This window comes from Hypanus sabinus, chromosome 10, assembly GCF_030144855.1.
Source record: "Hypanus sabinus isolate sHypSab1 chromosome 10, sHypSab1.hap1, whole genome shotgun sequence".
NCBI classification, from domain to species: Eukaryota; Metazoa; Chordata; class Chondrichthyes; order Myliobatiformes; family Dasyatidae; genus Hypanus; species Hypanus sabinus.
In genome coordinates, this window is record NC_082715.1 from 81,192,247 (window position 1) to 81,220,044 (window position 27,798).

At 40.1% G+C, this 27,798-nt stretch overlaps 2 protein-coding genes across 4 annotated transcripts in view; one reads left to right on the forward strand and one right to left on the reverse strand.

The window, feature by feature from the left end:
* Positions 1 to 20,742, forward strand: part of capn9 (calpain 9) — a 61,300-nt gene extending 40,558 nt beyond the window's left edge. Inside the window, exons 12-20 of the mRNA XM_059982222.1 lie at positions 3,292 to 3,328; positions 6,710 to 6,793; positions 7,252 to 7,309; positions 7,596 to 7,660; positions 9,886 to 9,954; positions 10,034 to 10,112; positions 11,685 to 11,801; positions 16,743 to 16,801; positions 18,548 to 20,742. Of these exons, the coding sequence (XP_059838205.1) occupies positions 3,292 to 3,328; positions 6,710 to 6,793; positions 7,252 to 7,309; positions 7,596 to 7,660; positions 9,886 to 9,954; positions 10,034 to 10,112; positions 11,685 to 11,801; positions 16,743 to 16,801; positions 18,548 to 18,574 (595 nt within the window). The 3' untranslated portion in view covers positions 18,575 to 20,742. The remainder of the gene's footprint in view (positions 1 to 3,291; positions 3,329 to 6,709; positions 6,794 to 7,251; positions 7,310 to 7,595; positions 7,661 to 9,885; positions 9,955 to 10,033; positions 10,113 to 11,684; positions 11,802 to 16,742; positions 16,802 to 18,547) is intronic.
* Positions 20,743 to 21,280: 538 nt separating this feature from the next.
* Positions 21,281 to 27,798, reverse strand: part of LOC132400825 (katanin p60 ATPase-containing subunit A1-like) — a 31,267-nt gene continuing 24,749 nt past the window's right edge. For all 3 annotated transcript variants that reach the window (XM_059982225.1, XM_059982223.1, XM_059982224.1), the window contains exons 10-11: positions 27,160 to 27,286; positions 21,281 to 23,779 (exon numbers count right to left, since the gene is read on the reverse strand). In XM_059982225.1, the coding sequence (XP_059838208.1) occupies positions 23,581 to 23,779; positions 27,160 to 27,286 (326 nt within the window). In that variant the 3' untranslated portion in view covers positions 21,281 to 23,580. The remainder of the gene's footprint in view (positions 23,780 to 27,159; positions 27,287 to 27,798) is intronic.

The following is a 27,798-nucleotide window of genomic DNA, read 5'->3' on the forward strand; positions in this document are numbered from 1 at the left end:
TTGAATGTGCAGATAGTTATTCATGAATATGATATAGTTGGGATCACAGAGACATGGCTCCAGGGTGACCAAGGATGGGAGCTCAACATCCAGGGATATTCAATATTCAGGAGGGTTAGACAGGAAAGAAAAGGAGGTGGGGTAGCCTTGCTGGTTAGAGAGGAGATTAACACAATAGAAAGGAAGGACATTAGCCTGGAGGATGTGGAATCGATATGGGTAGAGCTGCATAACACTAAGGGGCAGAAAACGCTGGTGGGAGTTGTGTACAGGCCACCTAACAGTAGTAGTGAGGTTGGGGATGGCAATAAACAGGAAATTAGAAATGCGTGCAATAAAGGAACAGTAGTTATAATGGGTGACTTCAATCTACATATAGATTGGGTGAACCAAATTGGTAAGGGTGCTGAGGAAGAGGATTTCTTGGAACGTATGCGGGATGGTTTTCTGAACCAACATGTCGAGGAACCAACTAGAGAGCAGGCCATTCTAGATTGGGTATTGAGCAATGAGGAAGGGTTAGTTAGCAATCTTGTTGTGCGAGGCACCTTGGGTAAGGGTGACCATAATATGGTGGAATTCTTCATTAAGATGGAGAGTGACATACTTAATTCAGAAACAAAGGTTCTGAACTTAAAGAAGAGTAACTTTGAAGGTATGAGACGTGAATTAGCTAAGATAGACTGGCAAATGATACTTAAAGGGTTGACGGTGGATATGCAATGGCAAGCATTTAAAGGTTGCATGGATGAACTACAATTGTTCATCCCAGTTTGGCAAAAGAATAAATCAGGGAAGGTAGTGCACCCGTGGCTGACAAGGGAAATTAGGGAGAGTATCAAGTCCAAAGAAGAAACATACAAATTAGCCAGAAAAAGCAGCACACCTGAGGACTGGGAGAAATTCAGAGACCAGCAGAGGAGGACAAAGGGCTTAATTAGGAAAGAGAAAAAAGATTATGAGAGAAAGCTGGCAGGGAACATAAAAACTAACTGTAAAAGCTTTTTATAGATATGTGAAAAGAAAAAGATTGGTTAAGACAAATGTAGGTCCCTTACAGTCAGAAACAGGTGAATTGATCATGGGGAACAAAGACATGGCAGACCAATTGAATAACTACTTTGGTTCTGTCTTCACTAAGGAGGACATAAGTAATCTTCCGGAAATAGTAGGGGACTGAGGGTCTAGTGAGATGGAGGAACTGAGGGAAATACATGTTAGTAGGGAAGTGGTGTTAGGTGGATGTGGTATATTTAGATTTTCAAAACGCTTTTGACAAGGTCCCACACAGGAGATTAGTGTGCAAACTTAAAGCACATGGTATTAGGGGTATGGTATTGATGTGGATAGAGAATTGGTTGGCAGACAGGAAGCAAAGAGTGGGAGTAAACGGGACCTTTTCAGAATGGCAGGCAGTGACTAGTGGGGTACCGCAAGGCTCAGTGCTGGGACCCCAGTTGTTTACCATATATATTAATGATTTAGACAAGGGAATTAAATGCAGCATCTCCAAGTTTGCAGATGACATGAAGCTGGGCGGCGGTGTTAGTTGTGAGGAGGATGCTAAGAGGATGCAGGGTGACTTGGATAGGTTAGGTGAGTGGGTAAATTCATGGCAGATGCAATTTAATGTGGATAAATGTGATGTTATCCACTTTGGTTGAAAGAACAGGAAAACAGATTATTATCTGGATGGTGGCTGATTAGGAAAAGGGGAGATGCAACGAGACCTGGGTGTCATTGTACACCAGTCAGTGAAAGTGGGCTTGCAGGTACAGCAGGCGGTGAAAAAGGCAAATGGTATGTTGGCATTCATAGCAAAAGGATTTGAGTACAGGAGCAGGGAGGTTCTACTGCAGTTGTACAAAGCCTTGGTGAGACCACAGCTGGAGTATTGTGTGCAGTTTTGATCCCCTAATCTGAGGAAAGACATTCTTGCCATAGGGGGAGTACAAAGAAGGTTCACCAGATTGATTCCTGGGATGGCAGGACTTTCATATGAAGAAAGACTGAAGAAAGGCTTATACTCACTGAATTTAGAAGATTGAGGGAGGGTCTTATTGAAACGTATAAAATTCTAAAGGGATTGGACAGGCTAGATGCAGGAAGATTGTTTCTGAAGTTGGGGAAGTCCAGAACGAGGGGTCGCAGTTTAAGGATAAAGGGGAAGCCTTTTAGGACTGAGATGAGGAAAAACTTCTTCACACAGAGAGTGGTGAATCTGTGGAATTCTCTGCCACAGGAAACAGTTGAGGCTGGTTCATTGGCTATATTTAAGAGTATCAAGGGGTATGGAGAGAAAGTAGGTACAAGGTTCTGAGTTGGATGATCAGCCATGATCATACTGAATGGCGGTACAGGCTTGAAGGGCTGAATGGCCTACTCCTGCACCTATTTTCTATGTTTCTATTAGTCTCTGGGCCTGGGGTAAGAAGCTGTTTCCTGTCCTAACAGTCCTTGTTCAAATGCTACGGTATGTCCTGCCTGAAGGTAGGACTCAGAGATTGTGAGTTGGATAGGAGAGATCATTGACAATTCTAAGAGCCCTGTGTATGCAGAGCTGCTGATAATATCTTAGATGAGTGGAAGAGAAGAATGATCTTCCATTTAGAAGAGATTTATGCCATTATGATGACAACTTTCAGAGAACCAGTTAGATCCATTCTCCTGTACTTCCACATAATCACCCAGACTTTTTTTTTCCCTTTTCCAGTGTTCATCCTGTTTCCCTTTTGGATATCAATATTGAATTCCCTTATGGAATTTAGTACCTAAAACTAAAATGGGTGCGGACTCAGTTGATAATTTTAAATGCCGGCTCATAACCTATTTGCTTAACCTTGCTTTTAACTAACATCTTTCTGTCTTTTATTTTCTTGCTTATTTTTATTTTTATAATATTTTACTTTATAAATTTTGTTCTTATGTTTGCACTTTAATCCCATTGCAAAGTGCTTTGAACTCCATCATCTGTATGAAAGGTTCTGAAAAATGCTCTATACATCAGTTGTTGTTATTATTATTAATCATTATCACTATCTAATCTGCTTTCAGTGAGAGAATAAAACCTTCTAACCTTAGACCAGGGTTTTCCCACCAGGGGTCGTCGGACCCCTCAGTTAATGGTATAAGGGTCCATGGCATAATGAAGGTTGGGGGCCCCTCCCTTAGGGCAGATTCCAAGCTCTGTATCTTTTTCCCTTTATCATCTCCAATTTCAGTTTGTATTGCTGGTTGTACTATGTACGTTGCAACTACTATGAAGTGACTAATACTTGTTTTTATTTGCAGTGAACTGGGAGATAAAGTCGGTGCTGATCTACCAGAGGTGGGTCTTCATTGTCCTGTAACTTCAGGCCAAGTAGATGTAGAAAATGTTGGTGTTTTCACACTGTGCTGAAATGCACATCGGTGCTTCCAATGCAGGGTTTTTGCTTTACTTGTGAAATTTGCGTACAGCTGAATTTGTTTGTTGCCCCTGAGTTGACTTCAACCAAGACATTGGGAGGCCTAATTTGCATTCTGGTCCTCTACCTACAGGGAAGAGATCTGTCAGATTGAAAGAGTACAGAGAAGATTCACAAGGATATTGCTGGGACTTGAGGGGCCTGAGTGATGGGGAAAGGTTGAATAGGTTAGGACTCCATTTCCTGGAATGTAGGAGATGAGGGGGGATTTGATATAAAATTATGAAAATGCAAGTATGATGTGTTGAATTCACTGGTAGAGGAGGACAACATTTGGAGCAAAGTGTTGATACCTGCCAGTCCAATAGATTCATAAAATCATAGAGCACCAAAGAAACAGACCCTTTGGCCTGTCTAGTATGTGCCAAACTGTTATTTTGCCAAGTGCCATCAACCCTCACCTGAACTATAGCCCTCTATAGCTCTCCCATCCATGTACTTATAAAACTTCTCTTAAATGTTGCAGTTGAACCTGCACCCAACACCTCTGGTAGCTTGTTCCACATTTTCATCACCCTCTGAGTGGAAAAAAAAATCCCCCTCAGGTTCCCCTCAAATATTTCACTTTTCACCCTTAACCCATGACCTCTCGTTCTAGTCTCATCCAATTTCTTGAGCTCGCTGGCTGTTGTGTCCAGTTAGCACAGAGATGTCAGTGTGAGAGTGTGGAGTAACTTGCCTCGTTGCATGCCATGTATCTGTCTGAGCTCTTCCATCAATGATTCCTCAACTGTGCAAATAAGCCCCAAGTTCGAAATTTCCTGAAGGGATAGTGAAACTTCACCACCCCAGGAATTGGTTGAGACAATGGGTACCTTCAAGAGAAGGCTGGACAAATACTTGAGGGAGAAGGGAATAGATTTAGTTGAGATGTTGGATCTGGTGATATTGACCCAGAGGTTTTTTGGAAGTCAAGAAGGAAGCATAAAACTTGATGATTTATTAAACGTTACAAAAACAAGGAATGAAGAAAGAAGAGGTGGTGAAGAAAAAGAAGTTGAGGAATTCTCGTGCATAGACTACAGATGATAACATTACAGTGACACCAATTAACTCTTGAAATAGTCAGATCAAGTGGCGTGACACCTGTTGCAGAAAAACTGAGAAGCTTCTAGAAAATATAGAAACAGCTGTACCACAATTACTAGAAAATTTACTGAACAATTACATTTATATAGATGATTATATAAAGTTGCAATGAGCATAGGAAAGTTAAACTACAAGAAAAATACCAAAAATAGAAATTCCAAACCCTAATTCATAAGACCATAATACATGGGAGGAGAATTAGGCCATTAGGCCCACTGAATTTTTAGTTAGTTCATTGCAACATTGTGCGCTAAAGGGCCTGTTCCTGTGCTGTCCTCTGAGTCCAACAGACCAACAGAGGGGAGACGGGCAGAATGTTGTGTGATTGACAACAGGAAGAGGTGGGACTGAGCTGAATATCCTATGTCACGTCTGAGAGTTTTACTCACCTTTTCTGAGTTCCTGAGGGAATTCCCAGTTTGAAGGGGCCACACATGTCCCATTTTATCTTCCACCCTGAGCAGGTATGGGAAGGGTATACCATTTCTTCCTTTACTACAGTCAAACTTGACCAATGGCCTATGTTTGGTCACAGTTGCATCACCAGCCCACCTCAACTATACAGTCCAGTGGCCAATGCACTTGTCACTGTGGGAGTAAATCTGGATTCCCTCTCTCTGGCCTCTGCTTCTCCTATTCAGAGCCTCGGAGGGAACGATAAACAAGATAGTGGGCTCAGAACGTCCTGTAATGGTCTGCAGCTGAAAGCAAGAAGTACATTGGGATGAACATTTTAGAGTATTGTGGGTCCATAGCAAAACAGCAACAAACTGACACAAGCACCACTGATAATGATCAGAAAAAATACTTGCAGATAATCAGGAGGTGGTGGGTGTTTGGAAAGTGGTAGAGGTGGGTTCAGTTACAACATTTAGAACATAGAACAGTAGAGTAGAGCACAGTACAGGCCCTTGATGGTGTGTCGACTCCTTACCCTACTCCTAGATCAATCTGATCCTTCCCTTGCACATAGCCCTCCTGCTTTCTTTCATCCATGTGCTCTCAAGTTAGGAGGCTCTTAAATGCCCTACTGCATCTGCCACCCCCACCATCCCCGGCAGTGAGTGCCATGTACCTACCACGTTCTGTGTAAAAAGCCTACCTCGGACCTCCCCCTATAATTTCCTCCCAAACACCTCTTTGTTTTAGCCATTTCTGCCCTGGGGAAAAGGCACAGGTTGTCCATTCTATTTATGCCTTTTATAATCTTGTACACTGCTACAAAGTCAGCTTTCATCCTCTGCTCCAGAGAGATCACTCAGCCTACCCTCATACGACACACTCTCCAATCCAGACAGCATCCTGGTAAATCTCCTTTGCATCATCTCTAAAGCTTCCACATCCTTTCTCTAATGGGGCAACCAGTACTGAGCACAGTACTATAAGTTTGGTCTAGGCAGAGTTAACATTTGCAAGGCACACAGGTGGGAAAGGTTTAGTGGGATGTGTGAGAGTGGGACTGGATGAGTCAGACAGTGTTGTTGGTATGGACAAGGTGGACTGATTGGCTGGTTTTTGTGGACAATAGTGCTGTGGCTCTATGTCCTGCTTTGATGATCCCTGCACAGGGTATATTTCTGGATTTTTCATTCCTGGAGAGTGTGGAGTCTGGACTATAGATGGTGACTAAACAGGAAGCTGACTTACTGTATTTTTGCAAAAAAAAAATCGGGGAATTGAATTTTGTGGAAGTGATGCAGAAGAGGGTTTGGGGTTGGGGGCAGAATGGCCAACTATCACCTTGAACAGGGTGGGTGCATGCTTGAGAGGCCGAGTGGCCTGCTCCTTTACCTATTTTCTTTTGTTGGTTGAGGGATATATGTCGGTCCAGAGCCACAAGGAGAACACACCTACTCTTGTGTCCCGGACACAAGCAGGATTGGGAAGGTGTTGTTGAGGGATGGGAGCAGCAGCAATGTGGTAGTCCATTCAGTTCTGTGCCAGTGCCGTCAGTGCAGGCTTGTGCTCAGGCTTCACAGTGAGGAGCAAAGGAGGGGAGAGGTGCTTCCTACCAGACCACAGTTCAGTGACGCTGGCTCTCAGTCAGACTGCCCCTACCCCGGCTGAGCAGATATCAGTCCTGAAGGAAGTAAGACAGGAAAAATGAAGTGTTTCCATTAGAGCGGAGAATGAAAGAAAACCTTTTGTTGCAGCCGCCCAAACCAACGCAGAAAACCACAGAGGAGAGTGCAGAAGAGAAGCAGTTCCGGGCTGTGTTTGAGCAAATCTCAGGGAAGGTGAGCAGCTGTGTTTTCTGATATCGACCAGCAGCAGAGCTCGAATACACAGGGGAGTGGGTGCACAGGATGTCGGGGTGTCAGCTGGGGGATTGAGTGCTTGGAGCGTCGGGGTGGTGGGAGCGGGGGCATGGGGTGTCGGCGGGTGCTTGGGGTGTCAGGAGTGGGGTCACAGTGTAAGGGGCTTATGCACAGAGTGGCAGGAGTGGGGTCTCAGAGAGTTAGGAGCAGGGGCAGGAAGGTTGAAGATGAGCTGAATTTTTTTGAACTGTTAAGTGGTGGGTGGGCCGTCTCTGAGATGTGTATGAAAAGGGGTGGAAGGTGGTTTGTGGCGAACATAAATTAAACCCTTCAAGCTCTATCTAATGGAAGAAGGAGATGATAAACTCAGAGGTTTATTGAATCTAGACATACAGCAGCCTAATCCTATCCTTCCCATTTTTAACTCTCACTTTCAGGATCTGGAAATCAGTGCTTTTGAATTGCAAGACATATTAGAACATGCATTTTCAAGACGTAAGTTCGCCACATGCAACATTGTCAAAGGAACGTCGCCTTGCTCTGTGGAAGTTTAACACACTAAACGATGAAGTGAAGTGGTCCATTTACTTTTCTAGAGTCCACAACAAGACATGAGGAGGGGCTGTGAACCAATGTGACCTTTTAGTTCCATTGGCCAACGGCAGGCTCAAGTGGTCAGTCAGGATTCTGATTACCATAAAGAAGGAAGCTGATGCCAAAGAACCTTGTGCATGTACTGAATGTTGAGCAGGATGGATCACTAATGTTGTTTGTTTTACAGAAAAGGAGCTGGGGGTTGAGAGCTTCCACATTGAGACGTGTCGCAGTATTGTGTCCCTCTACAATGTATCCTGTGCTCTACTTTCTCCTGCAAACCCGACCAGAAAAAATGAGTTGCAGCAAAGCCTGTTAATATTTGTTGTTAAATTAGGAGAAATAGAGGGATTAAGGGCTTTGGGAACTGGCTCAGAAAGAACAAGTGCCTGGAATTGGAATTTGTAAAACTGTAGCTTGGCGCAGGTGACAATAGTAAACCTACTGTTCGTACAGATCAGATCAGTATGCAGTGCATTGAGGCAGAACAGGGTAAAATGTGAATAAAGTTTAACAGCTGCAGAGGAAGTACGGTGCCAGCAGACAGTCAGGTGCACGATCATAATGGGTGAGGGAAGAAGAGAGAACGTTTGAGGGGGGTGGAGACTTTTATGTTGGCTGCTTTACTGAGGTGATGAGAACACAGGAAGGCTGGTTTCTGTGATGTGCTGAAGTGTGTCCACAACTCTCTGTGATCACGTAACAGAGCAGCTGCCATGCGCACCAAACCATTATACTTGTTTGTGAAAATAAATCATCTGGAAATTCTGTGCATCTTGTACACCACCATGCATGGTAGGTCATGTCTAACCAGTCTTGTAGAGCTTTTCAAGGAAGTTACCGGGAAAGTGGATGAAGGCAAGGCAACGGATGTTGTCTAAATGGATTTTATTAAGGACGTTGACAAGGTCCTACATAGGAGGTTGGTCAAGAATGTTCAGTCACCTGGCATTCAAGATGAGGTAATAATTGGATTAGAAATTTACTTTGTGGGAGAAGCCAGAGAGGGGTAGTAGAGGGTTGCCTCTCTGACTGGAGACTATTATGCCCCAGGGACTGGTGCTAAGTCCTTTATTGTTTGTCGTCTATATCAATGATATGGATGTTAATGTGGTTAACGGGATCAGCAAATTTGTGGATGACACCAAGGTTGGGGGTGTCGTGAACAGTGAGGAAGGCTATCATGGTTTGCAGAGAGATCTGCATGAGCTGAAAAAGTGGGCTGAAAAATGACAGATGGAACTTAATGCAGAGAAGTGTGAGGTTTTGCACTTCAGTAGGATCAACCAGGATAGGTCTTTCACAGTGAATGGTAGGGCACTGAGGAGTGTAGAAGAACAAAGGACTCTGGGAATACAAGAACATAATTCATTGAAAGTAGTGTCGCAGGTAGAGAGGGTCATAAAGAAAGCTTTTGGCACATTGGCCTTCGCAAATCAGTGTTTTGAGTACAGAGAATGGGATGTTATGTTGAAGTTGTATAAGATGGTGGTGAGGCCTAATTTGGAATATTGTGTGCAGATTTGGTCACCCACCTACAGGAAAGATGTAAACCAGGTTGAGAGAGTACAGAGAAAATTTACAAGGATGTTGCTGGGTCTGGAGGACCTGAGGAAAAATTGAATAGGTTGGGACTGTATTCTTTAGAATGTAGAAAACTGAGAGGAGATTTGATAGAGGTATACAAAATTGAGGGGTATAGATAGGGTAAATGCAAGCAGGCTTTTCCCTCCAAGGTTGGGTGGGACTACAACCAGAGGTCATGGGTTAAGGTTGAAAGGTGAGAAGTTTAAGGAGAACATGATCTGCCAGCACAAGTGGTCCATGTCAGCTCAATTTCAATGTTTAAGAGAAGTTTGGATGGGTACGTGGATAGCAGGGATATGAAGGGCTATGGTCCCAGTGCAGATCGATGGGAGTAGGCAGTTTAAATGTTTTCGGCATGGAGTAGATGGGCTGAAGGGCCTGTTTCTGTACTGTACTTCTCTGTGACTCAATGACTCTAAGAAATATAAAGTACTTCTTGCAGGAGATCAAAGCAGTGCCAGCCAGAATTAAATGGGCAAGTTTCTTGAATGGGAATTGAAGCCATAACATTACAACTTGGGCAAGAGTTTTTACACCACATCTGGTGGCGGTGACTGGGTCTTTCGGCTGTGATACTGAAATATGAGTAGCACTTGCATCCTTTGTGATGAAATGCTTTTGAGAGGTTGGTCATGAAGCAGATCAACTCCTACCTCAGTCCAGAGTATTCCAGTGTGAAACAACTTCACAGAGTTGTTCACACCAATATTTCCATTGGTAATATTTAGCAGTTGTAAAATGTCTGCAAGACAAGGAATACTCCATGGTTTGGGCAGGGAAACAGTTCAAATGGCAGTTGGATTTTTGGTTGTCTCATGCCAACTGTGAGGTGCACAAGTGGGAAAAATGACAACAGCAAAAAATATTCCTTGACCATTTCTTCATCACAGAAAGACGATTCTGGAGGACTTGGGTTTGAAGAATTTAAGATCTTCTGGAAGCGGCTGGGCATGTGGAAGGTAAATGAAGAAAAAAGGAAATCTTCTCTTTTGACTCTGATCCTCTGGATCTCATTATGTGTTTTTGTTGTCACCGCAGAGTGCTTTCATGAGATGTGACCATGATAAATCAGGGACCATATCTGCTCATGAGCTTCGATCTGCTATGAAGTATGTTGGTAAGGAACTATGCACTTAGTGAAGGCTCAGGCCATGCCTGACAAAGACATTTCTTCAGTTTGTTGCCCACGGGGGGGGGGGGGGGGGGGGGAGAGGGAGAGAAAAAAAAACAACTTGGTATTTCCCTTCTACAGCTGTGTAATTTTACAAATCACCAGAGGGTGGCACCTTTAGTATTGTCTTGGCTAGCTTGAACTAGAGGAGTGCATTTTGCATCTTCAGGCTAGCTCAGAGAAGATCGTTACAAACTGAACCACAGCTGTCAATATTAGGAAACACCCCACTTAACATGATTTTGTTAGCTATGCCTTTCTCCTGCGCATAAGTTCCATATTTGTGGAATATTGAGGGCTTGAGAAAAAACAAAGTGGATTTGAGCACCAAATCATAAACATAGGATTCTGCAGATGCTGGAAATCCACAGCAATGCACGCAAAGTGCTGGTGAACTCAGCAAGTCAGGCAGCATCTATGGAATGGAAAAAGCAGTCAATGTTTCAGGGTGAGACATTTCATCAGGATATGTGAAGCACCTTGACAGTTCACTGTCTCTATAGATGCTGCCTGACTTACTGAGTTCTTCCAGTGTTTTGTGTGCGTGGATGTGGACTTGAGCACTTATAGGACCTGGTGTGGTGAACTACATATACCTGTCTGGACACGCCCCCCCCCCCCCCCCCCCCCCCCATTGACTGCTCCTGTGGCTCCTCCCACGGACCCCGGTATAAAGGCGATTGGGGACTCTGCCCCGGCCTCAGTTTCCAGGATGCAGTGTGGTGGTCAATTGCTGCTTGTTCTTTCTTCCAGCCAATAAAAGCCTATATAAGCCTATATGTCGCCTCATGTCTCCAAGAGTTATTGATGGTGCATCACCTGGGGATTGATTTCCAGCATTGATGAGATTAGAAAGGTTATTCCCACTTTAATGGGATTGGTAGAATTGACCCTGGCAATGGTAAAAATCAACATCTGTTATCACATACTGTATGTTCTTCAGCCCCTTTATCCCAAGCCTGATTATTGCTTATTGAAAACTTTCTTCCACCTGTTATTTCCCAAGCTTCTGACTGCAGTTCCCCCATCCCATCCACTGTCCTTCCCCCTCCCCGGTTTCACTTTTCACCTGCCATCTTCTACGTTTTCCACTTTGTACACCTTCTTCTGACAATTGGCCTCTTCCTTTCTACTCTTGCTGAGCAATCTCAGCCCAAAACATCGACTGCATATTTCCTTCCATAGCTGCTGTCTGACTTGCTGAGTTCCTCTAGCATTTTGTGCGTGTTACCCATAGATTATCAGTTATAATGGACTCTGGAATAACGGTGTCAGCCTTATTGAAATGATGAACATATTGTTGACTCAAAGTCAATGCCTTGAAAGGTAAACTGATGCTAGTAAAATGGAAAGCCAAAATGAATGCACAGTCAGTCAAGATGAGCTGGCCCAGTTTCTGAGTTCCTGCTCAACCTCTTTGGCACAATGACACTGGAATGGAAGACAGAACAGCTCTAGGTACTGTATTGGCAATTCCTGGACCTCTCAATCCAACTCCACTTTCTTGTTGCTCTTCAGGGTTTCACCTCAACAACCAGTTACTGCAACTACTGGTCATCCGATATGAAGATACTTCCCTACAAATCGACTTTGATAACTACATTCGTTGCATGGTTCGGTTGGAGACTGCATTCAGTGAGTATTAACTCAAACTATTGGATAGAATATGCCATTTTGTGTCACCCTACTGATTTTTATGAGGAAAAAATCTTTCCTAATGCACTTGATACCTAAAATTTTGTTGTAATTCAAGAAACACACCGCCCAAGTTTTTTTTTAAAAAGTACTGACCACCTCATTTACTTTTTTTTTTAAAACTGACTTTGGTTGCAAGATAAACATTGGCTAGAATTATCCCTAAGTGGAAACCAGATTCTCTAGTGATGAACATTTAATAGTGCACTTTTCTCATGGGGTGAGATTGCCTACATTAAATTTGCTTTGTTTATTGCAAGTGCTCCGCTTAGCATGTGCAGCAAATAGTTCCAAATTTTTTAACTAAATTTTATTCCATTGCCATTCCTGCCAGCCTCACATTTGCCCTCCTTAAACCTCAGCAAGTCAAAAATTGTGCTGCTCAGTTTGCCAAATTTTTTTCCCCATAACCCATGATCGACAATGGAACTGATTAAATAAGTATCAGCTTTGCTTTAAAATCCCCATGTGACCACGGCTTTTATTCAATCTCCTCTATCCTCCTTGTTCTCTGAGATCTTTTCACTTCTCCAACTTCAAATTCTTGTTTATGCCAAATATTAATCTCAACACGATGGCATTAGAATCAGCACCCAGAACTTTTTCTTTTTGATTGTTTGACATGTCTCAGCTGTATTATATATGTATATCTTCATCCAAGTTCTGAGCTCTGGAAATGTGTATTTGCCTTTGACCAAACCTTTTGTGTCACCTATTTTAATCACCTGTTCTGATCCCTTCTTATAGTGGCTGAGTGTAAATTTGTAAAGTCTTCTGAGATGTCTTGGTGCAAACAGTGTATGTGTATATGCACGTGTGTATATGTATGTGTGTTAACGTTTATATTTATTTCACTTGCCCCAACATTGAATTGATTCCACAAGCTGTGAACTAGTTTTCAATGACTATAACTCAAGTTCTTGATATTTATTATATTTACTGTTTCTTTATTGTATTTTCAGAACTTATCCTTTGCACATTGTTTGTCTTTGTTGTATGCCTTTTCATTGACTCTATTGTGTTTCTTTGTACTTACTGTGAATGCTTGCAAGAAAACTAATCTCAGGTTAGTATATAGTGAAATATAATAACTTTTATAATAAATTTACTTTGAACAATCTAACCCTTCCCTTTTCCCACGTTTCCTTCATCCATGAGCCTTTGTAAGACTCTCTAACGTGTCCCGAATCCATCCGCCTCTACCACCATTCTGGGCAAGAATCTTGTTTGTGCAGACAGAGATCAGGCAAAATCATAAAATTGGAATTGTACAGCAGAGAAATAGGCTCTTCATCCTATAATCCATACCAACCTGCTCATGTACATTAATCCCATTCACCCATATTAGGACAGTTGGTCTATGTTTGCCTATTTAAATGCTTCGTAAACATAGTGCTTGTATTTAAACCCACCACCACCTGTGGCAGAGCATTCCATAATCAACTACTTCCTATGTAAAAGAGTTGGGCCTCATATCCTCTTTCTTGGTTTGGATACCACTACCACGGGGAAAAGAGTTTGGCTATCCATGCCTCTCATTACCTTTTACAGTACTTTTCTCTCAGGTGATTCCTACATTCCCTTAGATCCGGGAAAAACAAGGCTGGCATAATCTCTCCCCACAACTAAAATCCTCTAATTCTGGTAACATTTTGGTGAATCTCTTCTCTCTTTCCAGCTCTATTATATCTTTTGGCAAGTCTTAGTTATCAAATTATCACCATTAAGGAATATCTTTTCTTAACAATAATTACAGGGTTTCTTTTTGAGTCTTACTGCGCCTTTAGTAAATCCACACTGAGGTTGTCAGAGGATGTAGAGCAGGTTTACAATCCAGAATTCCTAGAGTACTTTTCACATTAAAACATCTGAGCACTTTATATATTTTTTTCAGATAAAGTGTGACACTGAGCTACTACAGTATATCAGGGCAGCACAGTGGTACATCTTGTGGACCTATTGTCTTGTAGTATCTGAGACCAGAATTCGATCCTGGTCACAGGTGCTGTGCATGTAGAATTTGTATCTTATTCCAATGTCTGTCTGGGTGCCCTAGTTTCATCCCATATCCCAAAATAGTGAGGGTTGGTAGATTAGGATTATAGATTAGTAGATTAATTGAGGATGTTTCCTTTAGTGGGGGAGTCTGGGACCAAAAAGCACAGCCTCAGAATATAAGGATGTCCCTTTAGAACAGAGATGAGGAGTTGTTTCTTTAGCCAGAGGACGGTGAATCTGGGAAATTCATTGCCACAGATGTCTGTGGAGGTCAAGTCATTGGTTAAATTTAAAGCTGAGGGTTGATAGGTTCTTGATTAATAAGGGCATCAAAGGTTACGGGGAGAATGGGGCTGAGGGGGAAAATAAATCAGCCATGATCAAATGGTAGAACAAACTCAGACTCGATGGGCCAAATGGCCTAATTCTGCTCTTCTGTCTTATGTTCACTAGTGTCCAGTATTTTCTAGTACCTCCAGATAGCTTTTGTCTTTCTGAGATGAAGTAACTTGAATATGGTTGAATGGCCAACTGTGCTTCTTTGTCTTATGGTCTTTATTTTTTTTCTGCCAGAGCCTCGGTGACCACTTATTTTTTTCAAGTGGTTGTCTTGGAGGAAAGATTCTGTGAGTGGTCCTCCATATCCTTCTCACAGCACTTTTTTTTTTACGAGGCTGAGTTGCGAGCTCAACCCGGCATGGATGGAAACCGTGTCCGGAGGCGGCCTGACTGGATTCGAACTTGGGAACCTTTGCTCTGGAGTCCGGCGCTGATGTCACTGCGTCAATAGTCTTAATTCATATCTGCCTTAATCATAATTATAAATGTCTTAATTAACCAACGTGCCCCATAGTTTGTAGGTGAATGGTAAAAATTGAAGCAAGTTGATGAGAAGTTGGGAAGAATAAATAGTTTTAATGTAGGATTAGAGCAATTAAAAGATGTTTGAGGGTCAGTGTGGATTTGGTGATCTGAAGGGCTTATTTCTGTACTAGATCTCTCCATGCCCAATTAAAGGAATTTAATAGAAAAGGTTAATGTTCTGAGGGCTTTCGACAGTTTTTAAACTGAATGAAGTTCTCCCCAGTGGCAGGACAGGACACGTAGATTTTCAAAAAAAAATGAGCTTGTTTTGTCTCTGCAGCTAATTTTAATGATTTCCGTCCATTCTCTGATAGATTAGTGGCATCAGATTCAGTAGTAACCTTCAAAAGGAATTGTATGCTGATACTTGGATAGTAAAAAAAAACATGGCCAGGTGGAAAGAGCAAGAAAAAGGTGTATAGTTGTTTTGTGCTTTCAAAGCTTAAAATGGCCTTCTGTTTTGCAAGATTCTGTGGTGATGAAAGGTGAACAAGTAATTCCAGCACTGATCTATCAAGTACATCCTTAGTACAAACAGTTTAAAACAGCTGTAGAAATAATGTGGCAGCACTATGAGGAGATTGAACAGAGACTAGCGTGGAACAGAACTTGGACTTAATCTCTTATTTTTAGAAATAAAATAGTGCTGAACCACCACAAATGGTGGTTCTGAAATGTAGAGTCTGATCAAATAGAACACTGTTTGGATGAATTCTGTTCCTATTCCACAGGTGGGTGAAGAGTAATTCTCCCATCAGTACTCACCAGAGCTTAGATCAGGCTTGGGCAAACTACGGCCCGGGGGCCATATGCGGCCCGTTAAGCTTTTTAATCCGGCCCGCAGAACTTGATGAAATTATATTAATAAACCTTGTTAACGTTTCCCCCCCGCAATTCTGGCGTTTTCCCAATAGATGACGCACTCTATATACATTGACCTTTGTTGAGGTGCAGCGTATTACTCCACATTTGCGCTTTACTCTTTGTTCGGCTCCACTTATTTGTGTGAACAGGCGTTCAGCGTCATGAACATCAACAAAGCCAGCCACAGATCCAAGTTAACTGACCAACACCTCAGATCCATCCTGAGAATCACCACAACAAAACTAAATCCAGACTTTGATGCGCTGGCTAAAAAGGGAGACCAACAACACTGTTCCCACTGAAATTAAAAATAAGTTTCTTCATTGTGTTATGTAAAAAATGCATTTGAAAATATTTTTTTCAATAAGCCTTATATGTTACATGTCATTTCTGTTAAGTGATGGACATGAGTAGTGCGCAGGTGCAGCACGTACGTTCTCAAAATAAAAAATGCGCTCCAGATCAAATAACGTGCTCCGCATACTGGCGCGCTGTCATTGTTCTGTCTTTGTGCTGGTCGTTGTTGAGTTTTGGCACAGGGGACAATTGAATAAGAAGGAGCAGGACAAGTAGACCTGCATCTCCTACCGTTTTTGAAATAAAAACAGTCAGGAGGAGAGTGATGATGATAATATCTTGAAGGATAACAGAATTTTCAGTGCTTTAAAATAATAACTGTTACTATTAAAAAAAGCTGTATTTTATTCATTTAATTTTCAGTGTTTTAAAAGTCTTTTCAATAAATAGCTAAATACCATGGGACTTCAAAGACAGATATTTTGTTGTAATGCATTTGTTCATTTTCAATTGAAATTAAAGCACATGTTTTCTACATATCCCATGATATTTTATTTTCTCTTATGAGGTGTATTACCAAAACACTCCATCCATCTGCTCCTGGTCCGGCCCCCCTGTCAAATTTTAGAACCCTTTGTGGCCCACAAGTCAAAAAGTTTGCCCACCCTGGCTTAGATGCAATCCAAAACAGAATCCTAGAATTCAGTCATGAGGAGCCAAATGAAGATTCAAGCACATTTTACTGTACTTCAAATCACTGCATAGAAATATTAGTAAATTTTATTTTGTGATTAACAATGTATGTTATAAGTATAGTATGGTATCTCTACAGTATTTTTTTGATTTTTTAAAATATAGGATCATTTAAGTCTCATGACACCCGACAGACTGGTGAAGTGACTTTCAACTTGATGCAGGTAAGCAACTGTGCTTCAGTTGACACATTTGGGATGGGCATGGGCACCTATGGATTGTTTTCTTGTAAATCCTTGTATCCTGTCACACAAATCTATCCACTTCCTAGCTGAAACAAGGACAAATCTATCCACTGACTACCTGAAACATGACAGCCCTTATATAGCAGTAGGAAGAGAATTCACAAACACAAGAAAATGCTACTTTGAAATCCATGGGTTAGATACCTCAGGATAAATCTCAGGATATGCAAATGATACTAACAACATAATGTGGCAACAGGGACTTGGGGGTCCTTGTACAGGATACCCTAAAGGTTAACCACCAGGTTGGATTGGCAGTAAGGAAAGTGAATGCTATGTTGGCATTCATTTCAAGAGGAATAGTGTATAAGAGTAAGGAAGGTGTTGATGAAGCTCTGTGGGGCACTGGTGAGACCCCATTTGGAATACTGTGTGCAGTTTTGGGCCCCCTATCTTAGAAAGGATGTGCTGATGTTGGAGAGAGTTCAGAGAAGATTCACTAGGATGATTCCTGGAATGCAGGGACTAACACATGACGAGTGTTTGTTAGCTCTTGGATTGTATTCATTAGAGTATAGAGGAAGGAGAGGGGATCTCATAGAAACATTTCGAATGTTGAAAGGGTTGGACAGAGTAGATGTGGAAATACTGTTTCCCTTGGTGGGTGAGTCCAGGACAAGAGGTCACAGTCTTAGAATTAGAGGGTACCCACTTAAAACAGATGAGGAGAAATTTTTTTAGCCAGAGAGTTGTGGATTTACGGAATTCGTTGCCACATACAGCTGTGGAGGCCCAATCATTGTGTTTAAGGAGGAACCATAGAACACTACGGCACAGTACAGGCCCTTCAGCCCTCCACGTTGTGCCGACCCATATAATCCTCAAAAAAAAGTACTAAACCCACACTACCCCATAACCCTCCATTTTTCTTTCATCCATGTGACTGTCCAAGAGGCTCTTAAATAACCTTAATGTTTTAGCCTCCACCACCATCCCTGGCAAGTCATTCCAGGCACTCACAACCCTCTGTGTATATTAAAAAAAAACTTACCCCTGATGTCTCCCCTAAACTTCCCTCCCTTAATTTTGTACCTATGCCCTCTGGTGTTTGCAGTTGATAGGTATCTCATTAGTCAGGGTATCAAGGGATATGGGGGAAAAGCCGGAAATTGGAACTAGATGGGAGAATAGTTTAGCTCATGGTGGAGTGGTGGAGCAGACTCGATGGGCCAAATGGCCTACTTCCGCGCCTTTGTCTTGTGATCTTGTGAACAGGAGATATTACCTTATTTAACTGCCAATAGCAGGGAGCCATTCCACTGAGGGACTGGATATTCCATCACTGGCAGGTGGGGCGGATTGATGAGGGGCATGTTAACCAGATTTCCCTCTTCTTTGACTCTCCCACTGTTTATTTCCACTGAGAAATTTTCTGCAGTAATTATCATACTTAAAACACACACCTGTACCCTTTTATCACCTGCATGGGGTAAAGGACAACTATAAATATTAATATCAATAGGTGACCTCTTCATGCTTTACTCCCTCATTCTTGTACCAGGAGTGTAAACTTGCATGATGTTTAGATCTCTGAAATGGATCTCACACTAATGGGTTCCTATTAACTAGGCTAAAGTATGCCGTTTTACTTGTTTGACAGAAAGATTTGCTGAACAAGATTCTTTTCACTTCTCTTAACCCATGTTGATCTGTTGTTTTGAACAGTGGCTTTTACTGACTATGAATATCTGAAGACTGAACAGAAGATTGCTGTGCAACAGTGCATTCTACTAATGATCTTCATTTTCAATTAGACTGGGTACTATATGCAACTGAATGTAGTCTTATTCTTTGTATTTGTTGAGTTTTTAATCATACTTTTATATATTTGAGCATTCTTGTTGGAAAAATACCCACTACCAAGGGTACTGCTAGGAATATTATCTTTTCTATGCTGCATTATATTCCTGCATGAGGTCGTTCACTTCTAACATTGAATCCCATTGCTCTTTTACATCCATTCTCCCAGTGAAACTCGCATACCTAGTACATCAATCCCCTTAATTTATCTGATACTTCTAAGTCTTTCAACAAGACCCTCTGGCACATTAGCTTTTCTCTCTAACTCAAATCCTTTAAGTATGTGAACTCTCCCATCATATAGTTCCTTTCATGAAATTAACTCTGTGAAGCCCATTTTTTGAGTTTGAAACATAGTTAACAATTGTAACAAATTTTCTAAGTAAGTTGATAGTGATTACATGGTATGCACATGTCAGTCAATTTGTGAACAAAAATATTTGCTTGTGTGGCTGTTTCTCTTCAGTATTCTTTTGCTCCCCAGTCACTTTAATATGAAAGCTCCTTGTTCACACTCAACCAAAAAAAAAACACCCTTCCTAAATGATGAAGGCACAGGCACTCATTTTAGGGAATTGGTGCTGATCCTGGGATTCCCTGACATCTCTGAACAGCCCCAACTCCTTAAAAGGAGTGGCCATGTTGTCATTTAGGATGTGCGTATTTCTCAAATGGCCATCAGACAATTATTCCAAACATTTCTCCCTTTCACTGTATCTAGGATTATTTTATAACTAATTATATTCTCAATGAAAAAGTGACCATTTCTGAGGCTTGAAGGAAAGAACCAATTCATCAACAAGGAATGGCTGAAGCGAACAGCACTTGAGAAATTAGATAAATGCAAGCACGGAGTAGAAAGTCTTTTTGAAACTTAAGTAGCAAAAATTGGCCAAGTAATTGCTTTGTGTGCTATAAATTCCATGATTCAATATAGGTTTAAGGTATTTTTAATTTATGCTTTTGTGAAAAGTTACATTTGGTATATTAGCTAGTTATTTAAGATGAGATCCACACAGTATAATTGTTAAAAGACTTTCGTTTTATGTACCAGTACCAAATCAAAAGGTATGAGATGTATGGTGCTAATGTAGTAATGTTAAGATATACCAGTCAGTTTAGTTTCTATTCAGTTGAGCTGAGATTTCCACATCCTCCAACGTTTCCTGTACATCACAAAAACATAAAGGTGCTGAACAATTATATATTTGAGGAAAGCTAACAATGTCCTACCTGTGCCTGCCCCTTATGGGGGTGAGTGAGAGGGGTTGAGAGGAAATAGAGTGTGAACCATAACATGCCATGAAGGTGTTAAATGTGAAATCTACATCCTACTAGACTGTCATAAACACCAGGATTAACAGAAAGGGTGAAAAGGCTCAGCATCAGAAATAATGGGAAGACCTGAAGAACTTCTGTGAGTAACACAAACATCTTCATTCCCCTCTGAGCTCATTCAGCTCATTGCTGGTGCTGCCCTCCTTCTCAAGCTGTCTACTGAAGATGCCTCTCTTCAAGTGCCTGGTGTTGATCAGGTAGTTTGAGTTTGTGCATTTCCATCATGTTATCTGGGATTGTGAGCTCCTGCCATGCAAATTTGAAGTTCTCACTGACATCCCAACTGCTGCTTCTCCACTCTGAGCAGTCATGAACCTGGGCTCGCCTGGACCCAATGTCCTGATATGCTGTTGTCCTTTCTTAGCCTGTTACAAAGTTTCCCACTTGCACTGTCCTATACTAGGGCTTTACTGCGCCAGATCCCTTTCTGGGCTGTGTATAGTAATTGTTGCCTAAAGAACAATAAATCAGCTTTAAAAAGATAACCAAATACATAACATTTAGACAATTCCAGTCTTCTATTTTCTAATGCACAGTACTTGCTTATTTCTCTTGCTATGTTGTTAAATTGTGAGAAGCATCAACAAAATCCACTTATGGAAACAGGGCCCATGTCAGTAATCCAGCTGGAGTTTTGGAAATTGAGTTTTAATCATTGGATTGATTTTGTATTGATAAAGGGGTGACAAAAATAAATTTACTGTCTGGTGCAGTATATCTGACTCCTGTTTCTATTGTGTACTTTATCCACAGTCAACTACTTCAAGATCTAAACTAGACATTGAGATCCAGGAAAAGTGCCACACCCTCACTAGATCATCTCAACCAGCAGTGCAAACTTGCATCTCCACAGACCACCTTTACTTTTGCCAGCCAAACCATTTTTTAAGGCATGAATTTATGCATTTGCATTCACGGAAGTTAAGGGCTCGTTGTACCTGAGAGTTTGATATTAGCAGTTTATGCAGAGTTCACCAGCCAACCATATCAATCTGTGACATCAATGTAGTGGTAATTTCTCTGATCAAATTGATATCACAGCTCATCTACCTTGGTTAGATTGGTTTAGACATTTAATTTTCTGAAACTGTAGTTTCACATGTGGCAGGTAGCTAACAGGAAGAGGGCAGAACAGTGCCAGTTAGTTCTGATACCCCAAAGACAAACATTAAAACACCTTCTGAAAGTAATTACATTACCAAAAGTAAGCCAACAGTATAAAATGCACCTCTGAAAATAAAAATTGCAGAGTCCAAATAATTGCGATTATCATTTTACTTCAAATTGTATTAAAGAAATAGTAAAAGGCACTTCCAGAATAAAGTATAAATGTTTACATTTGTAAAAAAATTCTGATAAAACACCGACTCTTTAGAACACATCTTAATTCATTTTACATTAGACTAGCAGATTGTAACTGAACAGCTGGCAGGTAAACAAAATTAAGGTCTTAGAATTATAGATGAACAAACTATTTTCTGAAAGTAATTTGAATTCAGAATACTGACTTTATCCAACATACTAAGACCAAGTTTACACTTAATATATATCACCTCCATACGTTACTTCATAGTGTTACATCTTTTCATGACTATTTGGGGAATTACGAGTCTGGTTGTGCATGCAAATAAAATCTTCCCCCGTTTAGCTTTGAATAAATTCAAGTTGTGTCAAAGATAAATCAGCTAAAAGAAACATTCAGCTTGGTTTCTGACCCCCTACTAGAGCAGGATATCTTGACATACTTTCTTCAGAACGATTGCTACATTTGTGCATGACACAGCCTTAGAAAGGCAAAAGAACAAAAAAAAAGTTTTGATGCATTCTTCCCATTTTTACATACAAGTATTCCAGAATTGGAAGATTCTTAGGTCAGTGAGTGTCAAGATAAAAAATCTGAAGTTTTTCACAAACCTAGTAAGTCTCTACTGTTCCATAGGATGCAGGCCCACTCAAAGAAATAGACCCCAAAATGTCTAAATATCAATTTCTGCAATTTCCCAACATCCTACAAAGTCGTACCTCAACAGTGGGGAGAACTAGACTTAAAATTTCTTCATTTGGTACTTCAATATTTTGAACAAGGAAGTTTTATAAAAAAGGAACTCAGCTGACTGGGACATGGTGCAGTGCAACATTAGCTACCTGTCTCTAATGAACCAGGACCAAAACAAACAATCCAGGAATAGGGGTGTATCAGTCTAAGTATTTACTGACATATAACAGTTCTTTCAGCTAAAATTGTTTTCACGTGCCACATCATGCTAATTCTTAAATGGTAAACTGAGACAACTTAAAGATGAACTTACTATTTATAACTAACAACTCACAGCTCTGTCCATTTCCAAAACGTTGTTTCAATCCCCATAAAACAGGTGTAGGTCATACATAGATTGCTTCTAATTATTGCTGGCAGAGAGGCCAGTGCCCTGTAGGACCTCCATGTAAGCCGTACAGTTGAATAAAATGCCCACGATCTGAGGAAATAAATTTTCATTTTTAAAAATTAAGAAATAAAAGAAAAAGATTGAACAATTGAGCCCTTTTATACCTGAGAACTACTACTGAGTGTCCAAACAGGAACACTTGCTAGAGAGTAACCAATCTTTCAGACAACAGTAACGACCTAGCTACAGGTGCTGTTTGCAAAAATGCAATCAGGACTTTAAAATCAGTGAATCCACTTCAACTGGTATTTTGAGATCAATTTAAAAACTGATGGAATATGGGAGTTAATGTAAACTAGCTGATAAATATCTCTGAAAATGGAGACAACTTTTCTCCTTTACCTTAATATTATTGTTCTGTATTTTACAAATCACCTTTATGTGTATGACCTACATCTGACAAAATGAAGGTGGAGGAAAGAAAGTTTAATAAGTGGAGGAGGAAAGAAATACCTTTTCCTTTCATTGTACTTTAAAGTACAATGCATGCTGTTCAAACATTCAAGATGTGTTATAAAGATTTTGTTTTGGAAATTAAACAATTACAAAAATGATTAAGACGGAAGCTCACTGTCAAAATAATCAAAATAATAATAATCAAAACAATTCCATTTAATGACTATTTGTTTCATTTTATTTTTCCCTACCTCATTCAACTCTATTCAAAAGTGAAGACATTAAGTAGATAGTGTCACATTAGATAGTGTCAGGGAACTACAATAACTGGTATAGCTAAAAGTGAAACCTTCCATATGGTTGCATTGACGCACTTATTAACATGGTTTTAAATGAAACAGTAAAGACTGAAATAAAAACTTCTCTAAAACAAACCAACAGTGCTGGAGAAAAACAAAGTTCAGAATTAAATGGAATTCTCTGACAGATCTTGATGGCAAGATTCTTCAAGAACATCGGTTTTGCGATGTGGTTCAAATAAAAAAGATCAATAAAGTAAAATGTCAAAGACATAAGCAGCAAGAATTCAATCGCAATAATTGTCAATAGGACACTCTAGGCATTAATTTTTCACCTGTGGCTAAAAAGGCAATCTTTTATCTTACCGGAGGCAACTGGGTGATTTAGCTATTACTAGTTAAAACATTTCTATATTGGTCAATAGGAACCAAACTCAGCAATCCATTTCTCATATTTTTCAAGATCTGCAGCAGAAACAGACTTCGAAATCTTTCTCAATGCCATTCTAAAGTCCTCCATGGTTGTTGGCATCTGCAATTCATCCTTGGAGATATTTCTTATTTCCTCAGGAGTTAGGCCCTGAATGCGACGTCGCATGGCCATCATGGAGGCATCCCTACAGAAAAATAATAGATACTATATAGGTAATTCAGATAAAGGGTTGAGAACACAACTGAGCATTACTACAGAAGTAAGACAGCAATGTAAGAACAGAGTGGGTGCCAAGATAATTTTAACTGTCTGCACCCCCTTAGAAGTAACACCAAATTTGAAATGCTGAACAACACACATAATTCTGGAGGCACTCAGGAGGCCAGGCAGCTTCTATGGAGGGGAATAAACAAAGTTTAAGGCAAGAATATTTATTCCTTTTCATAGTTGCTACCTGATCTGCTGAGTTTGTGTTACTTTGATTTTCCAGGATCTGCAGAATATCATATTTAAAATATAAATTGGCCTTGGATTTGCCATTTCTGATGGAAATCACTCCTGCATTAGCCGGTACGACTTTGTTTGCCTTTCCTCACCTGCTCCCAAAGGCTTCCAATCCGATATATACTGTACCATAAGCTTTTATCTCCATTTCCTCATCTGTAATTTTACCAAAAGCTACGTCTGCCCTTTCATCTTCTTCCTTCCTATGAGACTTTCACACAACGTTCAGGTGAAAGGCCCATATTTAAATTTCATCATTCAGCATTTGGTGCTTATCCTATGGTCTCTGCTTTCGGGAAACCAAACACAGATCGCGTGACTAATTTGCAGAACAACCCCGCTTAATCTGCAAGGGTGACCCTAAGTTTCTGCCTGTTTGTCACCTTAATTCTCCATTCCACACATCTTTGCAGTTGTACACCATTCCAATGTAAACTACAGGAGCAGCATCCCATCCGTGAAATAAACACATGACAGCTTTCAGGATGTAACATGGTCTTTAAACAATTTCAGATAATCAAGTATTCCAGTCTTGTCTTAATTCCAGCATTCAGATTCTTGTCTCTTTCATCAGTTATTTCATATTTCATTCAACTCTTATTCAATCTCCCAGATGCACCTTTACCACCAACAACACTTGTGACATTTAATCTTTTTCCACACTACCACAGAATTTCCCTTTCGCGCACTGTCTCTGCCTCTGCCTCCTTTATCTGCAATCAAAACTTAGTTCTACTTTTCACCAGAACCTGGGAAATGTCATGGATTCCAAAAATTAACTCTGTTCCTAACTCCTTGGGTGTTTCCTGACTTGCTGAGTATTTGTGCTTTTTAATCTGCATTTTTTCATTGTGCTCTTATTTTCTCGCCCATGAAACCCAGCTCTTTCCTACTAAGACCTTTCTGTACTCAGACTGCAAGTAGCAGATATCTTACCTTTCTTAAAGCCAATGGCATTCTTAAAATATTTAACTACAATCAACTGTGGTTAATTCTAGGCTCATTTTCATCCCCCCCCCCCATATACATTTGTGCACTTCACTTGTCTCATAAATCTCTATTTCAAAGATACTGTTGGAACCTTGCTCGTAGTACCCATTTAGGTCTGAGATGGCACATACTACTTTGTTCATTTTAGATTCACATTTGAGGTCAGAGGAGCATTTATTTGAGTAGGCTACATAATACTTCTCTATTCTACTATTCCTTGTTCTCCCATCTGTTCAGATGATGCAGATGCTTCTCCACCAAGTTTTATCGCATGTGCAGTCACATTCAGATTCATACTCCCCATCATACTAAAGGTTTTTAAAAGCTAAAGATTCATTGCTGGAAGAGAAATAGCTCAATGACTGTCATCCACCACCAAGATTCTGCACTGGCTCTTCATTTCCATACTGACTCTCAGTGACATAATCTGCAAACAAAATTTAATGTGTCTTAATTTGGAGTTTAATTCAGGTAAGTGAAAGGTGTTGCAGTTTTGAACATTAAATCCAGGTAGGACTTTCACAGTGAATGGCAGGGCCCTGAGGAGTGTTGTAGAACAGAGGCATCTTGGAGTACAAGTACACAATTCACAGAAAGTGGAATCACCTGTAAACAGAGTGGTGATTAACCCTGGCCTGATGAAGAATCTCGGCTTGAAACACTTACTCTTATTCATCTCCATAGATGCTGCCTGAGGAGCCCCAGTTCTCCAGCATTTACTGTGTTACCCTGGATTTCTAGCATCTGCAGAATATCGTGTTCAACTTTGGCTGAACAGAGCACTTTTAGTAACAGACTAAGACAACTGTGCTGCTTCAAAGAACGCTATATGAGGCCATTTTTACCCTCATCCATTAGGCTCTACAATGAGTCAACCTATGGCCAGGGAAGTGATGACATCCTCCTTTTAGACTTTGTGGTAATTTATTTTTATTCTTTCTACTTATCTATTAATATTTCTATATGTGCACTTGTAATGCTACTGTGACACTGTAATTTCATTTGGGATCAATAAAGTATCTATCTAGCTATGTATTTCAGATGTCCTATTTTACACAACACCAATATTGTTAATTTCCACCAGAATACTGCTCACTTCTATCCCTCTGTCAAATGTAACAACTTTTATGGTGAAATATTCCTGTTCCCATTCTCTACAACTGTAAACATTCCCAAAATGCAACCACATATACCTTGTAATACACCAAGTCCAAATTACTAGTCATACCTCACTGACCTATGAGATCCATTTCTTAAATGCGTTAAATTTTTCAAACAAACCTTCATCCTCTGCTGCCATCTTCCTCTGCTGTCTTTGGGATTTCCAACTTCAAAGTTTTATCATCTTTCCCCTTTCCTCAGCTTTGACAGGCTTTGGCTACAATAGTCCCACTACCTTCACCCTCTTTTAACTAGTACAGCTCTTTTTAATTCCCCTTCAAAAGCTTTATGATAGCCATCTTTCCAACCAGAGTTTTGAGCATTTATCTTTCAAATTATTTTGCAGAATATTTCTTAAAAGGTTAGAAGGTATCAGTTTTAAAATACAATAGCTATATTATATTTGAGGACAACTGCAGTATGAGTACTCCCAAAAAGATATATATAAATAACACAATATACAAATATGAATGTGTGAAATATGAATAGAGCTAATATTTTTCACTTTAAGTGAAAACACACCAAATACCAATAAAATAAGTTTCTTTCCCCCACAAATAAAACACAGTACTAACAATAATGAGTGAAAAGTAAGAACTTGTATTTCACAGTTTCAACTTGCCCATATATTTTGAAAGTTTTTGAAGCTACAGTCAGTCCTACCTTGCAGATAAATGTACAGTATACTGCATTTACTTCTTCCTCTGAGAATAAGATATGACCAACTGATCTACTTTATATATGTAGTTTGGTGGCTCCTACTAGTTTTATTTAAATATTAAATACATTCGCAAATAATCTGAGCTTAGAGATACATTAAGTTTCTGCAAAGTTAAAGTTCTAAAATTGATTTTTTCATACACTTATAAAGCATCAAGATATAAACAAAGTAAGTGTGCTGAAGCAAACCTGCAAACATTAGTAATATCTGCTCCAGAATACCCCTCCATTTGTTCTGCTATTTTTTTGACATCCACATCATCTGCCACTTCCAGTTCTCGCAGATTTATTCGCAGCAACTCTTCTCTGCCAGTTGCTGTAGTAAAAATTGAAAAAGCCAATTTTATTTGCTGTTTTAAACCTCTTTTAAAATGTCCATTAAGTAGCAGTAACACTGCATTGAAACCAAAAAAGGTCTCTATTTCAAGCCTAAAGACCAAAATTCTGAATTCTGATGTGGTGTTTCCCCCAGCAACTTCTCATATGTGCTTTACTAATCAATGTCTTCAACTAACAATAATTTCAACATGCTAACTTATGATTTATTCCAGCAGTATTAATAAAGAGGGGAAGATCACTTATGAAAATTGGTTGTTAACACAATTTCAACAAAGAATTGATTTGTAATTCTAAAACAACCTTTGCTGTTGATTTTTTCTTTATATAATACTTGTTTGCTGTACTCATAATGCTACAAGATAAAGATAAGATAATGCTACAATATAAGAATTTCAGAAATATATTGCTGTATGTAATTAGATACCACCACATTCAAAAATATTTTGCACCAAATATTTTAAATGATTGGAAAATCCAAGTGATGTTGCA